The 16,233-nt window shown below is 34.9% G+C and overlaps 2 protein-coding genes across 4 annotated transcripts; both read right to left on the minus strand.

Moving 5' to 3' along the window:
- Positions 1 to 75: 75 nt before the first annotated feature.
- Positions 76 to 2,266, minus strand: LOC100788235 (zeatin O-glucosyltransferase). Its single transcript, XM_003519026.5, has one exon. The coding sequence runs from the start codon at positions 2,102 to 2,104 to the stop codon at positions 719 to 721; it is 1,386 nt and encodes a 461-aa protein (XP_003519074.1). The 5' UTR covers positions 2,105 to 2,266; the 3' UTR covers positions 76 to 718.
- Positions 2,267 to 10,514: 8,248 nt separating this feature from the next.
- Positions 10,515 to 15,372, minus strand: LOC100780033 (putative disease resistance protein RGA4). 3 transcript variants are annotated; one of them, XM_014768155.3, is made up of 4 exons: positions 12,703 to 15,372; positions 11,765 to 11,935; positions 10,962 to 11,030; positions 10,515 to 10,877 (listed from the first exon to the last, which is right to left on the minus strand). In XM_014768155.3, the coding sequence occupies exon 1, from the start codon at positions 15,337 to 15,339 to the stop codon at positions 12,739 to 12,741; it is 2,601 nt and encodes an 866-aa protein (XP_014623641.1). In that variant the 5' UTR covers positions 15,340 to 15,372; the 3' UTR covers positions 10,515 to 10,877; positions 10,962 to 11,030; positions 11,765 to 11,935; positions 12,703 to 12,738. The 3 variants fall into 3 exon arrangements, with proteins under 3 accessions (XP_014623641.1, XP_014623640.1, XP_040863577.1); XM_014768154.3 differs by having other exon boundaries at positions 10,962 to 11,039; XM_041007643.1 differs by having other exon boundaries at positions 10,962 to 11,079.
- Between the last annotated feature and the right edge of the window lie 861 nt (positions 15,373 to 16,233).

Genomic DNA, 16,233 nt, shown 5'->3' on the forward strand with positions numbered 1-16,233 from the left:
GTGAGTTTGAATATGGAATTATATCATCAATAAAGAAATAAAATTAGAAAAATATAATATACATGCTTTAAGATAAATACTATTAATATAAATATAATAACATATATACAAAAATATAACTTATTCTACTGAAACACCTAATATTCTCTCATTTACATTACCTTGGGACTTATTACTTACGACTAAATCAAGAGCGAAGAAGGACAACTTGTTTTGCAACTTAATCTCAAGAACAATAACATTATTAATTGCTTTCCCGCGAACTATAATAGGGCATAGACACAATTTTGTGCAAGAAAAACAAATATACTTATATGTATCATAGATACATATTTATCTTCGAAAGAGAAGCTCAAAGAACCGATAAGAAACAAAAAAACATAGTGAAAAATAGTAAGAACAAGGAGAATCTTCCAGACTAGAAATAGTGTATATATCTTAAATATTGTTTGAAGTCTTTGATTATATATATAAATTCAAAAATTTAATTTGCGTGTGGATAAACAATTATTGACACCAAACAAGGATTGTTCTAAAATACATAGATAAGAATTCTGCAAAATGGCTTAGCATGTTGATCACAAAAACTTTGCCAGATAATGTCTCCAGAAACATAAATATGTGTGTATTTTCATGCCAAACCTATTTTGCATCAACTTCATGAACTGTAAAATTCTGTCATATTCAACTAGGACCACACTAATATCACTTGATACAGCTATTTAGTGATATGAGCAATGAAAGAATCAATTTCCATGCGAGAAACTCCACCTTCATCCATGGACCTATGTATGACATTTTTAAGCCTCACTGCTCTTTCTCGCATATCATCACCTTCCTTTGTTTCCATCAACCTTCTCACAGCATTTTCAACATTTGAAGCACTAACCAATGCATTCCTTTGTGCCCAATTCTTCACAACCAAGCCAATCTTGAGCACCTCTGTGATCAAAACACTGTTTCTTGGCTGGTCAGAGTGCATAGGCCATGCTGCTATTGGCACCCCCATGGATATGCTCTCTAAGCAAGAGTTCCATCCACAATGACTCATAAACCCCCCTGTTGAAGTGTGACTCAGAATTTCCAATTGGGGTGCCCAATCTCTCACAACTAGCCCCATGCCTTCAACTCTCTCCTCAAACTCATTCGAAAACTCATTCCATTTTGCTTCACTTCCATCAAATATGTCTCCTTTATCAGCATCTCTCAGCACCCAGATGAACTTCTGCTTGCTTTGTTCCAACCCAGTTGCAATCTTTTTTATTTGTTCCTCTTTAAAAGTTGTTGTGGTCCCAAAAGACACGTATAGGACTGAATTTGGATCTTGTTTATCAAGCCACTCCAAGCAAAAGTGCCTTTCTTTGGAATCTTTCTTCTCAAAAGCTAAAGGGTTGAATGGTCCCAATGCCCAAAGCTTCTTGCCACCAGTGAAACGCTCCATCCACTCAATGTAAGCACCTTCAATTGCTCTGCTTGTGTTGTAGATGTTTCCATCATTGACTTTGCGGAAATCTCTTTGCGCAATCATGAAATTCATGAAATCGGTTGTGAAGCATCCTTCCATAGAAGGAATTTCTGGGACAAGCATGCCATCAACCAAGGGTCTCCCCATTTTATCCCAATAAAAAACGGCGGTGCCAAATGTACATGTGCTGTGAAAAGTGTAATTCTCAACATTTGGCATGTTTGTGGCATCTTGTGCCACTGATGCCATTACAGAGTCATGGATGACAATGACCCTTTTGGCTTGAGAAGAGAGGGAATGAAGAAGTTTCCTCACAGGCTCCCGAAGATGCGAAGAGGCCTCAAAGGAAGGAAGTAGATGAGCTGGGAAATCGGTTTCTTCATTGTTGGGGTTGGGAGGAGGGGAAACAAAGGAAGGAACTTCAAAGGCATGGAAATGAATGTTGGAGATGGAGTTGTGGTCTCGAAGTGTGACTTGGCGAATGTGTGTGACAGTGCCAACATAATGGACTGGTATGTTGTGTGATAAGATTAGGCGTGAGAGATGAAGAAGCTGGTTGAGATGGCCTTGTGCAGGGAAAGGTATCAGAACTGCCATCACTTGGGTTTGGTGAGGAAGGAATTTTCCACTCGAAGCCATTGGGAAAATTTAGGTAGGTAGAAGCTATTGTTCAATTTTGGCAACAGATTTGGCAGGTGGTATTCATAGGATTTCGGTGGAGTGGAAATAATTTTCTACCTGTCAATTTGGTCATTTTTTTTTTTATCATTTGTGAATTTGGTCATTGAAAGTGAGAGGTCCTTGTCAGCTTAACATTTAAAAGTAATAAATTTTAAAAAGCCGTTTGACTAACATATGATTTGAGGAAATTTTTAAAAATACTACATAGTTATTTTAAATTAACCACTGATCTCAATTTTGTTTAAATTGTTAGAAAATTTCTGACTGTTATTAAACTGTCAAATTTTGTTTACCAAGAAATAAATTTCTGACAGTGTAGGAGCTTTCACAAAAAAATTTACTGTCTTTTTATACACATGACCTCTTACCGGAAACAATCTTAGTCGAGGAAAATAACACTGCTATGGATAGTAAAATTCTCCTTGAGGACTACTGGTTAATATGAAATAACTCAGTAACCTACATGCTTAGTAGTATTTTTTTTTTATGATTTTAAAGTATACAATAAATTTTAAAAATGAATTAATAATTAAAGTATTTTTTTAAACAAGGGGCACAATTTAAACCATCATATTAATCTAATGGTCTAAAAATTGGAAAAGTTACTGTGACTTTCTCAGTGGCAACACTTTCTGGTTATAATAAACAATATCCTGTAATCACTGGTCTTTGATGCCAGACCATCCATTAATCATGTATTGATCCCGATGTTAATTATCATAATTTTCTTCATCCACCTTCAACTATTGCAGTTTTTATTTTGGAAAGTTTCTGTTTTATCTTCACTTCATTTTTTTCTTGCCGAATTTCTTTGATGGATCCAAAAGTGCCAATTTATTGATCCCTCAACAGACTGCCCATACCTTTTCAATATTCTTCCTAAAAACTCCTGGAATTGAGAATAATAGAATAAGAAAGAAAGAATAACAAGCTTCCTAGATAATCAGCACTTAGAATATCATAGTAACAGATAACAACTTTCTTAATGGCTAACACATTCCTAAATCCCTTGTTCATTATTCCTCCTAGACTAGACTCTCAATATTGAAGAAACCTAGAAGTATAGGGTACTGGTCTATGCCACCAGAGCATGAACTGTAGAATCAAGTCTGTTGGTAAATGCCATCATAATTTCCCTCCTCTGTGAATTCAAAATAGGCACTGAGCAGAAAATGTAGAACAATAACACCAAATTTTTTTGCCATGAAAAGCCTTCTCAATGTGAGCAAGGAAAAACCACGGGACCCAGGCCTTTTAAATCTTCCACTACAACAATAATCGGGATACAAAAATACAACAATAATTTATCTTCAATTTGTGGACTCACAATGTTAAGAAAATAAAAAAATTATTTATTTTGAGTAGTTTAATTATTATCCTAGTTTTAAGGAGTGTGTTACTCCACGTAGCATAATGGTTGTGTTTTTCCTTAAACGTTAGGATTTTAGGTTTAAATTATGCAGTAGTGGATTTGATTCCTATTTACTTGTTATTCTGGTGTGTACTAGCCTATTTAATAGGCAGGAGTATACTTGTTTTAAATAACACAAAGAAACGCATTTCTCATATTCTAGTCTTTATTTCTTTATGCGTTAACAGTGGTACCAGAGCTAAACGGGACCTAAAAAAAACAAAGGTAGTAGCTTTTGTGATAACAACAAGCAAAAGAGATGTCATCTGAATAGCACTTTGTGCAGCCTGTTATTCCATGCTTTGATGATCACTATGACCATTGGAGCATGTTGATGGAGAATTTCCTGCGGTCTAAAGAGTATTGGCATGTTGTTGAAAGTGGTGTTGAAACACCTAATGCTGTTGTAGCACTCACATAAACACAACAAAAGGAGTTGGAGGGACTGAAGTTGAAAGATTTAAAGGCAAAAAATTACTTGTTCCAAGCCATTGATCGCTCTATCTTGAAAACAATTCTTTACAAAGAAACTTCCAAAGATAGTTGGGATTCAATGAAGAAAAAATATCAAGGCTCTAATAGAACAAAGCATGCACAACTTCAAGCCTTGAGAAAGGAATTTGAAATGTTACGCATGAAGAATGATGAATCGGTAACCAACTATTTTGCAAGAACCATGACAATTGCAAATAAAATGTGATTCCATGGTGAAAAGATGGAAGATGTTGTTATAGTCAAGAAGATCTTGCATTTCATGGCACCAAAGTACAACTATGTTGTGTGTTCCATTGAAGAATCCAAAAATGTTGATACATTCTCCCTTGACGAGCTCCAGAGTTCTTAGTTAGTTCATGAGCAAAAGATGAATCAAGATACAATTACAGAAGAGCAAGCTTTGAAGGAATCTACCTCTTCAAGAGGCAGAGGTAAAGACACAGGGAGAAGTGGTAGAGGCAGAGGACGGGTAGATCAAAACAACAACAGTGGAAGGGGAGATCAAAACAACTACAGTGGCAGAGGAAGAGGAGGAAATCAATTTGATAAATTTAAGATTGAGTGTTATCGGTGTCACATGTTTGGCCATTGTCATTCTGAATGTTATACAAAGCTGTCAAGCAACAAAGAAAATGAAGTGATTTCAAAGTTTGTTGAAGAGAATGAGGCTGAAATGCTATTGATGGCTGTTCAAAATAGTAAGGAACCAAAACCAGATGTTTGGTATGTAGATACAGGCTGCAGTAATCTCATGAGTGGAAGTAAGTCCTCCTTTTCTCATCTAAATGAAGATTTTCATTCAATTGTTAGTTTTGGTGATTCTTCCTCTATACAAGTAAAGGGTAAAGGTGATATTAAAATAAAACCAAGAATGGTTTTGTGGAAACAATCTCTAATGTATTGTATGTACCTGACTTAAAAAGTAACTTGTTGAGTGCTGGTCAGTTACAAGAGAAGGGATATGTCATTACTATTAAACATGGTGCTTGTGAAAGTTATGATTCTACTAGAGGTGCTATTGCTATTGTGCAAATGAGTTCCAACAGGTTGTTTCCATTGAAGGTTGAAACTATTCAGTCTTGATTAGTGGTTGGAATCAAAGATCCTTCATGGTTATGGCATTTTCGTTATGGCCACTTGAGTTTTGGTGAATTAAAGACTCTCAACCAGAAGAACATGGTGACAGGACTTCCTCCAATTGTAGCCCCTTCCCAAGTGTGTGAGGATTGTGTTGTTAGCAAACAACATTGTTCTCAATTTCCTAAAAACAAGTCATGGAGAGCAAAAGATGCTCTAGAGTTGGTACATTCATGTATATATGGGCCAACAAGTCCATCTTCCAATGGAGGTAAAAGTTATTTAATTACCTTCATTGATGATTTTTCAATAAAAACTTGGGTTTATTTTTTGTAGGAAAAATCTAAAGCATTTATTGCATTCAAGTTTCTTAAAGCTCGTGTTGAAAATGAGGCTGGAAAAAATATCAAGACCCTTCATACAGATCGTGGTAGTGAATATTGCTCAAAGGTTTTTGAAAACTTTTGTGCAGAGCATGGCATACGAAGAGAACTCACAACAACCTATACACCGCAACAAAACGGTGTATCAAAGAGGATGAATAGGAAAATTCTTAACATGGTGAGGAGCTTAATGACACGAGGAAGGGTTCCAAAGAATTTTTGGCCAGAAGCCGTAAATTGGAGTGTTCATATTTTGAACAGAAGTCCAACATTTGATGTTCAAAACATGACTCCTGAAGAAACTTGGAGTGGGAGAAAACTAGATGTGAATCACTTCAAAAAATTTGGATGCATTGCCTTTGTCCATGTTCTTGATCAGAAAAGAAAGAAACTTGATGATAAAGCTGGAAAATGTGTTTATTGGTGTAAGTGAAACCTCCAAAGCATACAAATTGTTTAATCCCAGTACAAAGAATATTGTGACCAGCAAGGATGTTGTTTTTGATGAAGAAAACACTAGGGATTGGAATAGGCAACAACCTACCCAAGTATTTCTTGATGAAAATGACGAAAAAGGACAAACTTTAGCCTCTAGTACATTTGAAAAAATTGCTCCAATAGTCACTGAAAATTCTCCAACAAACAATGACAATGAAGAAGAACTATCTCCCCGTATTAGAAAAAGGCCAGCTTGGATGGATGACTTTCTTGTAACTAGAATTCCAAATTCAATTACTCACTTTGCTTTGTTTTCAGATTGTGATCCTACAACTTTTGAAAGTGCTGTCAAAGAAGAGAAGTGGCGAAAAACGATGAATGATGAAATTGATGCAATTGAAAGAAATGATACTTGGGAGTTGTGTGATCTTCCTAAAGAACACAAAACCATTGGTGTAAAATGGGTTTTTAAAACAAAGTTGAAGGAAAATGGTGAAGTTGACAAGTACAAGGCACGTTTGGTGGCGAAGGGATACAAGCAACAATATGGGATTGACTATACAGAAGTTTTTTCTCAAGTTGCAAGACATGACACGATCAGATTGATGATTGCTTTAGTGGCATAAAATTCATGGCCCATTTGCCAACTAGATGTTAAATCAACATTCTTACATGGATACTTGAAGGAGCAAGTATTTATTGAACAACCACCGGGTTATGTCAAGATTGGAAGTGAGCATAAAGTTTACAGATTAAAAAAGGTCTTGTACGGGTTGAAACAAGCCCCACGAGCATGGTATAGTCGCATTGAAGCATATTTTTCTTAAAGCTTGTTTCACAAAATGTCCTTATGAGCACACACTCTTTGTTAAAAGTGGAGATAAAGAAGTGAATCAAACAACTAATGGAATCTTTATTTGTCAAAAGAAATATGAGGGAGAATTCTTGGATAGGTTTCAGATGAAGGATTGCAATCTAGCAAACACACCATCGAAGTTTAGTTTAAAGCTTCACAAGGATCTTAAAGGAAATAAGGTTGACAACACACTTTACAAACAAATTTTTGGTAGTTTGATGTATTTAACTCCAACGAGACCCGACATAATGTATTCTGTAAGTATGATTAGCAGATATATAGAGGAACCTACAAAATTAATTTGTTGGTTGCTAAACGGATCCTTCGCTACGTGCAAGGAACCAGAGAATTTGGGCTATTCTATAAAAGGGTGAAAAATCCAATTTATTGGGCTTCACTAACAATGATTATACAGGAGATCAAGATGATAAAAAGAGTACTTCTAGTTATGTCTTTATGTTGGGAACCGGTGTCATTTCATGGTTATCTAAGAAGCAACCAATAGTTACTTTGTCAAGCATAGAAGCTGAACTTTTTGTTGCTATAGCTTGTGCTTGTTGTGACACCCTCTACCCCATACGTATATGTACTAATAATATAAGGAATAAATAATAATATAGAAACTTATGCCCCAATGTCACATCCTATCAGAGTATTGTGTCCCGACGTCCTTCAGCATAAGGTTCTTTAAAGCAATTCACCTAGTCATCTGCTCCCCCGAACACAAAGTTCGAGATCATCATAGGATCCAAACACAAATAGCACACAGGGAGTGAGTCATATAAATGAGATACAACTTACTTAAACATAACTCACGTAATTCCACCACTGTCATTTAAAATTCACTTTTTAATCATTAATCATATTACACATGAATCACACACTTTGATCAAGACATAATAACACTCATCAATTTCATAATAAACAATTAGCAAGCGTTATGCAACAATTATGTTAAGACTTAAAGCTTATATGCAATGTGGTACCATATCAGTGAAAAACCATCCTGTGGCGCTTAGGAATACATAACAAGACGCACCACACAATGAGTATGTCAGGTCACTCTCACTAAGTAAAATCATAAGGTGACCAATCAGGGTCACTCCGTTTTGCGAGAATGCTCAAACCATATGAGATCAACGTAGGCTTAAAGAAGCACTCAAATCGAGTGTCTTTACCCCCAAGGCCCAGACTTCGAAGAATCCGTTAGGGTCTCACCTTCCTGATTCGGGTCTAACCCCTACAACAATTTTTACAAGCAGACACTGCTCATGAATTATACAATACTCATGACCTCACACTCGTGTTTCAAACACGTTTAACACATTATGATACAATTTAACACTGGTTCCTAACTAGGAACTTACACTTTCTCTTTAACACTGCGCATAAACACTTTTTTCAATATAAACACTGGTCGGGTTATTGTATAATTCACAGCTCACAACACAATTATTGTCACATCAAGTGTTAAACACACACACACACACACTTATTCATAATCAAATATCATACCCACAATTTAACATCTCACAATGTCACAATCCACCATCATAGGTTTACATGTATCTCACAAATTATCGCACGTTCAACTTTGTACTTATACTTGATTTCAACAACAATATTATAAGCAAACACTGCTCATTAATTATACAATACCCACAACCTCACACTCAAGTTTCAAACATATTTAACACATTGCGCTACAATTTAACACTGGTTCCTAACTAGGTAACCTACACTTTCCCTTTAACACTGCACATAAACACTTTTTTTCAAGGTAAACACTGGTCGGGTTATTGTATAATTTACAACTCACAACACAAGTATTTTCTTATCAAGTGTTAACCACACACTTATTCACAACTGAATCTCATGTTCACAATTTCACATCTCATAATGTCACAATCAACCATCTCATGTTTACGTGTATCTCGCAATTTAACACATTCAACTTTACACTTATACTCAATCTCCATAACAATATTATAATCTCAAAGTAATATATTATTCTACAATTCATAATAATTTCATAATCCAATATAACTATTTATTACACTAATCTTATTCAAAACACAAACAAATTATACAAAAATATTTCTCAATCCATGGGGAGTAAAACCCCTCAAACAATTTCACATAATCATACAACAAGAATTTCAATACAATAAACATCCCAAAATAAACCTCATTTTGATCCCCTAATAATTCCTACACATGTTCATTTTAATCCCAATTGCGATAAACTCATCCCTTACCTTTAACCGGGCTCACGTGTGTATTGTGACAATAATAGTGGCATCTCTAGCGGCTTCCTGAGATTCCTCAAGTTTTTCCTCTGATTGCTCTGATAGGGTTTCCAAACACTAGAGTGAAGGAGAAGGGATTGAAGTCTCCATTCTCCTGTCTACGTGCGATGAGTATTTCTTCCTTCATAAACCTTATTTTGCAAATCCCAACGGTGAAGATGTGAATAAATGAATCTTGAACCACATATCAAAATTTCACAATAATCCAACGGTTAACGAGTCCGGGATCATAGTTTTACTGAGACAGTTTTGAGTTTCTGTGGGAAAAGAAAAAGTTGCGATACAAAGGGTATTTCTCGCAGCTCCGACATCTTTTCGTAATTTCCAGTGGTGAGAATGTTTGGAAATGAGTTCCAAACCTGGTGTTTAAATTTCACGATGATCCAACGGTGAATGAGTCCAAGATCGTTGTTTTTCTGAAACAAATTTTGTGATATGCGAGAAAAGAGAGAGTTTTGGGAGAAGGAGAAGAGAAAACGAAATTGAGAAGAAGAGGAGGCGTCGTCAGTCTCAAAACTGACCTAGCATGTCTCTATTTATATTTATAGCTGGGGTAATCAAAGCCTATTATTTACTCTATTTTTATTTTTTTTATTATTTTATAAACAAATATCCTATTTTTATTTCCTATCAAATAAATAAATCAAATATCTTTTTTTTTTTCCTTCAAACCATTATTTTAATGAAGTTATTTCTTCTTATTTATTTAATTACAAAAATCTTATCATTTTTTTTCTAGCTAAAACTCTATTTATTTTAAATGAAAAACTTTTTTAATTTAATTCACCAAAAATGGGATGTTACACTTGTCAAGCCATTTGGTTAAGGAGAATTCTTGAAGAACTGAAGTTCAAAGAACCAGGTGCAACCACAATATTTTGTAACAATAATTCAGTTATTAAATTGTCCAAGAATCCTGTATTACATGGAAGAAGCAAGCATATAGATGTGAAACACTATTTTTTAAGGGAACGAAGCAATGATGGCACCATTGATCTATAGTATTGTAAAAGCAAGGATCCGATAGTTGATATATTCACAAAATCTCTCAAAATTTCACCTTTCCAAAATTTGAGAAAATTGATGAAAGTCTGCTCTTTGAAAGATGTTAATATTTTTGTTGCAACATTAAATTAAAGTACTGTAGTGTTCAGTTTAAGGGAGGGATTATTAAGAAAATTAAAAAAAAAAATATTTTTCTTGAATAGTTCAGTTATTATCCTAGTTTTAAGGAGTGTGTTACTCCACGTAGCATAATGGTTGTGTTTTTCCTTAAACATTAGGATTTCAGTTTTAGATTATGCTGAATTTAATTCCTATTTTTTTGTTATTCTGTTATGTAGTAGCCTATTTAATAGGCATGAGTTTACTTATTTTGAATAACACAAAGAAACACATCTTTCATATTCTAGTCTTTATTTCTTTATGCGTTAACACAATTTACAAATTGTCTCACTAATTTTCTGAGAGAAATTCTATTAGGCTTTCTCTATTTTTCTTTCACATTTTCTCTCTAAATGTGACGATGTGCTTCTCACTTTGCTTCTTGCTTGTGTGCTCTTGCATTGTAGGGCTCTCCTCAATTTATAGAGGGCTTTGCACCTGGTGGAATTAATGAATGTAGTTGGAAGTAGAAAATTTTCTACCTTCCTTTGCACCATTTCATATTTACTTGGTGGAAAAATTCCACAACATGTTTCACTTGCACCGTGTTAATGCACTAATTCTATCATTCACACTGGCTGGACAAATCCGACAAAGCCTGCATGATCAAACGATTCAAGTCAAGTGAATTAAGAGCATGAAAAGCTAAGCAAATAATATGAAGGGTAACAAGTTCAAATACCTGCAACAATTGAAAAGCAGATGTGACGACCTTATATTCTCTTCCTGCAAATGCACTTGAAAGATTGACCTGAAAAGTCTTTATGCATGGTTTATGTCAAATACCAGCTTCACATGGTCTACATCGAATAAATAAAACTATCTAGAGTGAATGAATGATAATATATCACAAAGAGCATGCGATAATTCATGTAATTAATTCTGAGGCAAAGGCAATATAGAAGCATGCAAAAAATCTCTAAATGAAGTTACCTATGAAATTTGTACATGCTTCCAATAGGACACTCATGGTATAGAAGATTCATGAATCAGTATCATGGTGCCTTCAGACACATGTCAGGGTTTGCTGGCATGAGTCATAAGATGGTGAAAAACATCTATTAAATTTAATAGTACCCTATTATCACATATATATGATATATCCATTTGAAATCATTAACACCGTTTGTGCTAGAGTCATCAGTCATGTAATGATCTTTGATACCACTTTTAATCATCAAAGTTTTCTTTGCCTGTCATTAACTATAGAAGTATTTTTTTTGGCAAATTTATCATTTGCCGTTGCTTTTTCATGGAATGTATTCCCTTCATATTTGTTTTAATATATATTTGCTGCTTCAATTCTTGCGGATGACAAAGATGATATGCATGTTTCATTTTTGTGGCTGTTCGATAATATTTAATCTTGAGTTTTAGAAATCATTTCATTTTTAGCTTTTAGTGAAATATTTATGCTTGACAAAAAATAGTAAATTTTCATCTAGATTGCAAAAAATATATTTTCATAAAGAAGTAATTTCTTACTTGTCCATCAACAGATAATCCATCAGCAAGAATTAAGAAAAGAGATTGTCATTCAAATGTGTGTGTAGATTACAACACAAGTACGCAAGAACCATTGTTGATCCTTGCCTTGCTGCTAAGGATGCGGACAAGGCCACGAGAAAGTCAAAATCTACAACATTAACAGAAACTCTACAACAAAGGGAAATAAACAAAGTTAGAATATTGTCCTAAAAAATGTATCAAACATATTTCCAGAAGATTATCTGCATCGGTCTTTCCACTTAGAGTCATGCCGGGTTCAAATAAAAAAGCTATGACTTGATTATCAATTGGAAGTAATTAATAAACAGAGAAGATAAAGTATAAAATAATAGTTCAAAAAATTCTTAAAATTTCACAAAATTAAAATAATATTAAAACATTAAATTAAACTTAGATGGGTCCCCTTCAATTGTTATACCAATGTTATCTTTTCAATAACAACAATAATAAAGAAGTATCATTAAAATTTATTATAAAAGTATCCGAATACACTTTTCAATAATGGTTTAATTAGCCAAGCTGTTTAATCTTCATTTGTTACAAAAATTATCATAATGCGTACAAAACCATTGTCTTTATAGTTGCAAAAAGTATCAAATCATAGAATATACATATTTTGTATGTATTAAAGGTATTCCTAGGCTAACAATTAGAGACTAGTCCCTTTGGAGGTGAAGAGTGGGTAATAAAAGCCTTTTACTATTTGTTGATGTGTATAGAAGAAAATATACATGGTCTGTAATCGAACCCTTGGCCTTGTCAACATTTTAAGAGGTCAAACTTTTATTTAACTATATAGGACATTGTTGGTATATAATTTGATGTGTATAGAAGAAAATTCCTTTCATTCAAAATAGCAAAAATAAGTTGTCTAAAACAATACATTATGGAAACCAAAAAGTGAAAAATAATACCTTCAACTTTTGAATGTGTTTGTGTGAGAATTCCTTCTACTCTTCTGGTTCACCGATGATAACTTGTTTGATATGTGATATTTTGTGCCAATCTAGTCCAACTCCTGGCTGACATCTTTTGCATAATTCAGGGCAATCATTAATTTCTAAATGTTCAAGGTTTGTGAGGTGATGCATGCTATCAGGGAGTGAGAGCAGCTTTGGACAATGTTCAATCATAAGTAGTTTGAGACAATTCAAATTAGAAAGCCATTCAGGAAGCTCTTCGAGATTGTTACAGCCAACAATTAACAAGGAATGCAATGTGCTAGCAGATCCTCGCAACCACCGAGGCAAAGTGACCAGTTGTGACAAACTTTGAAGAACAAGTAACTTTAACCTTGAAGCAGGGATTTCATTGCCAAGGCCCATTGACAATTCCAACTTACTACAATTGAAGATAACCAAACTCTCTAAATTTTTAATGGCATGAAACGAGAAAGACTTTAGACTCCCACAACCAGAAAAATTCAAAAATCTAAGAGTAGAAATTTGTATCTCTTCAAACAATGACTCCAAATTATTGCAAGAATGGAGTTCTAATGTTTCTATAGAAGTCAAATTTGCAATCTCTTTATCTGGAAATTCTGGTTGCCTTGTGGTTACAAGCAGCTGACGAAGGCTGATTAATTTTCTTATTCCTTTGGGCAATTCATGTAGCTTTATGCATCCTCTGAGGTCTAAAGTTTGCAAATTCTGGAGCTTGTACATTGAATGAGGGAGTTCCTCAAGTTTTTGGTTACCCGAAAGATCAAGATATCTTAAGTGTTTCAACTTTCCAATGCTGCGAGGCAAACTCTCGTATTTAGAATAACTTAAGTCTAAAACTCTCAAGTATTTGCACCTCGACACCAACGTATACAAGAAAGCTTCGTTGGTAGCTTCCACAGGGAAAATTATAGTTCTCAGACCTATGGGAACGAGATCAATGCCAAGCATATTATTTTCAGTGAATGACAAATGTTGGGCATGCTCATATATATTTGGACTGTGGGGATATAAAATTTGAAACTCACCTTTTGCAACATACACTGCAAGATCACGCACTAAATCATGTAATTTAAATCTGCAAGTACTTCCCATGTCTAGAAAATCTGTAAGAAAAGATCTTAACCATAGTTCACGCAAAAATTGATTGGCAACATCATGTATTGTTTCACCTTCCTTTGGTTGTGGAAGAAAACCAAGTGCCTCCCACAGTAATGTAACATAAAAACTAGAAATATCAAAGTCCTCAGGGGCAAGGGAGAAGCATGCAAAGCATCGTTTTAAATACGAAGGTAGTTGATCATAACTTAATTCAAGAGCAGGCAAAATGTCTTGTTCATTTTGTGGTAAATTCCAAATCTCATTGTCTCTTAGAGACTCCCACTCTTGTCTATTAACCCTTGAGACTAGAGAACTTCCTAGTGTTCTTACTGCCAACGGTATCCCTCCACATTTTTTCAGAATTTCTTTCCCAATCTCCACCAATTGTGGATGTTTTCTCTCTTCTCCATCATCAAAAGCCGATTTGAGAAATAGAGATAAGGAATGTTCTTCCGAAAGGCCTTCTAGACGGTAATAGTTAGACGATTTAGTGCGCATCATGACAGCTATTGCGTGGCTACGAGTAGTCACTAGGATTTTGCTCCCTTCAACACCTATGTCTATGATATCCTTCAACTCATTCCATTTAACACGATTTTCGTTCCATACGTCGTCCAAGACAAGCAAGAACTTCTGACGATGAAGAGTATTTCTCAAACGATTTTGAAGTTGCTCCATCTCAAAGTTTTTGAAGTTTTCATTCCTCGGGTTAGGAGTAGAATTAAGGATTTTAATAAGCACGTTCCTAAGTTCAAAATCATTAGAGACACACACCCACATCTTCAACGGGAAACATTCATCAATGATCAAGTCATTGAACACCAACTTTGCAAGCGTGGTCTTTCCCATGCCTCCGAATCCCTCGATAGAAATAACAGAGGGACTCGTGTCATTACCATCTTGCAGCAAAAGCTCTATTATTTTCTTTTTATCATCTTCCCTTCCTATGACATTTGAGGCATTTACATGGGAATGAGTCATTTCCCTCCTATGCACGACACGAGTATCCATGTCATTAATTTGAAGGCCAAACATGTGCCTATCAGCTGCAACCTTCTCTAACCTGTTCTTGATGCCTTTTATCTCACGTGCCATTCTTAAACGATAAACAAGAGGATTACTAGTTGAGAACAAACGACGTACCTTCCTCGAGACGCTACCATGAGTGTTGACAACATGCTTCCGCAAAGCTTCACACTCAAAGTTGTCAACTATGTCTTCGGCATCCGAAAATACGCGCTTAATCTGTCTCAGCCACTCGCTCAATGCATTGTTCTGCTGCTTCTTTTGCTCAGCATCTAACAGCAAGGCTTTGACCAGTGCCATAGTCACTCTCATCTGTTGTAGATCATGGTACACCCCCATGGCCAGAGAAGCTTTTTCAACGGCACGAGAAGCAAGCTTCCCTAGCAGTGACTCTGCAACGGAGAAAAGGAGTGATTCGGCCATGATTTTAGGTAGATAGGAATGCAGTGATAAACTTGCTGGAATGGTTCTATTTTGAATCATATCTAGCCATTTTGATAGATATTTATGCAAAGTCTAGTCAATGGAGAGCTATGCCGGCCGTTGCAAATATCCATTAGATTTTTTGTTTTCTTGAAGATGGAATTTAATACGAATCTGATGGGTTGATATGACATGTACCTATATGTTTACCGTAGCAGGTAGAAGAAAATCATTCTTCATTTAAACGTGTGCAAATAAAAGGAAATTTCCAAAGTCAAGTAGGGGAACCAGTTGATTTACGAAAAGTCAACAAGATGCTTTATTACATCATGATAAACTAACAAGCTTTTATAAGCCTAAACTGCAAACAATTTCATCTTTCTATGTTCGTTAGGGTGCCAAGAAATTTCTAAAAGACAGGATGTCCAACAAACTAGACTTTGGATTATATTTCACGAGAAATACGAAATCTTTATTTGTCCAGAAGTAATTTGTCAGTAAAAGACCAATAGCTCTTGTAAAATATGGGCTAAAGTGGTTGTGAAATATTTTTTATGCACTTAACTCCTTTACTCGTTTATTTAATTGGGCCAATTACTACTATTTTATGAATCGTATCGTGTATGGTATTTATACAAAGTATAAGTAAACGGAGAACTTTATGTATACTAAAAATTTATGGTTTTTGTAGTCTAGTTAGATGGGTTAGATGGGGTGTCACTATTTGTACACCCATACATATAAAATAATGTGCATATGATTTCATGGATTTTGCTTGGTTGCGCATATAATAAATATAATGCCTATTCTTCATAGTAACACATTGATGGATAGAAGAGAGATCAATTTATTCCAAAAATAACTATTAAGAGCTATTGGTCATCTCTACTCTTTATTTTCTTTTACTCTAGTGGTTAAAGATAAGTTATTTGTCAAAACAATTTTGGAGAATAA

The sequence above is a fragment of the Glycine max genome, chromosome 2 (genome assembly GCF_000004515.6).
Source record: "Glycine max cultivar Williams 82 chromosome 2, Glycine_max_v4.0, whole genome shotgun sequence".
NCBI lineage: Eukaryota > Viridiplantae > Streptophyta > Magnoliopsida > Fabales > Fabaceae > Glycine > Glycine max.

Coding starts and splice junctions, on each gene's coding strand:
- LOC100788235 (XM_003519026.5), bottom strand. CDS start 2,104: ATGGCTTCGAGTGGAAAATTCCTTCCTCACCAAACCCAAGTGATGGCA.
- LOC100780033 (XM_014768155.3), bottom strand. CDS start 15,339: ATGATTCAAAATAGAACCATTCCAGCAAGTTTATCACTGCATTCCTAT.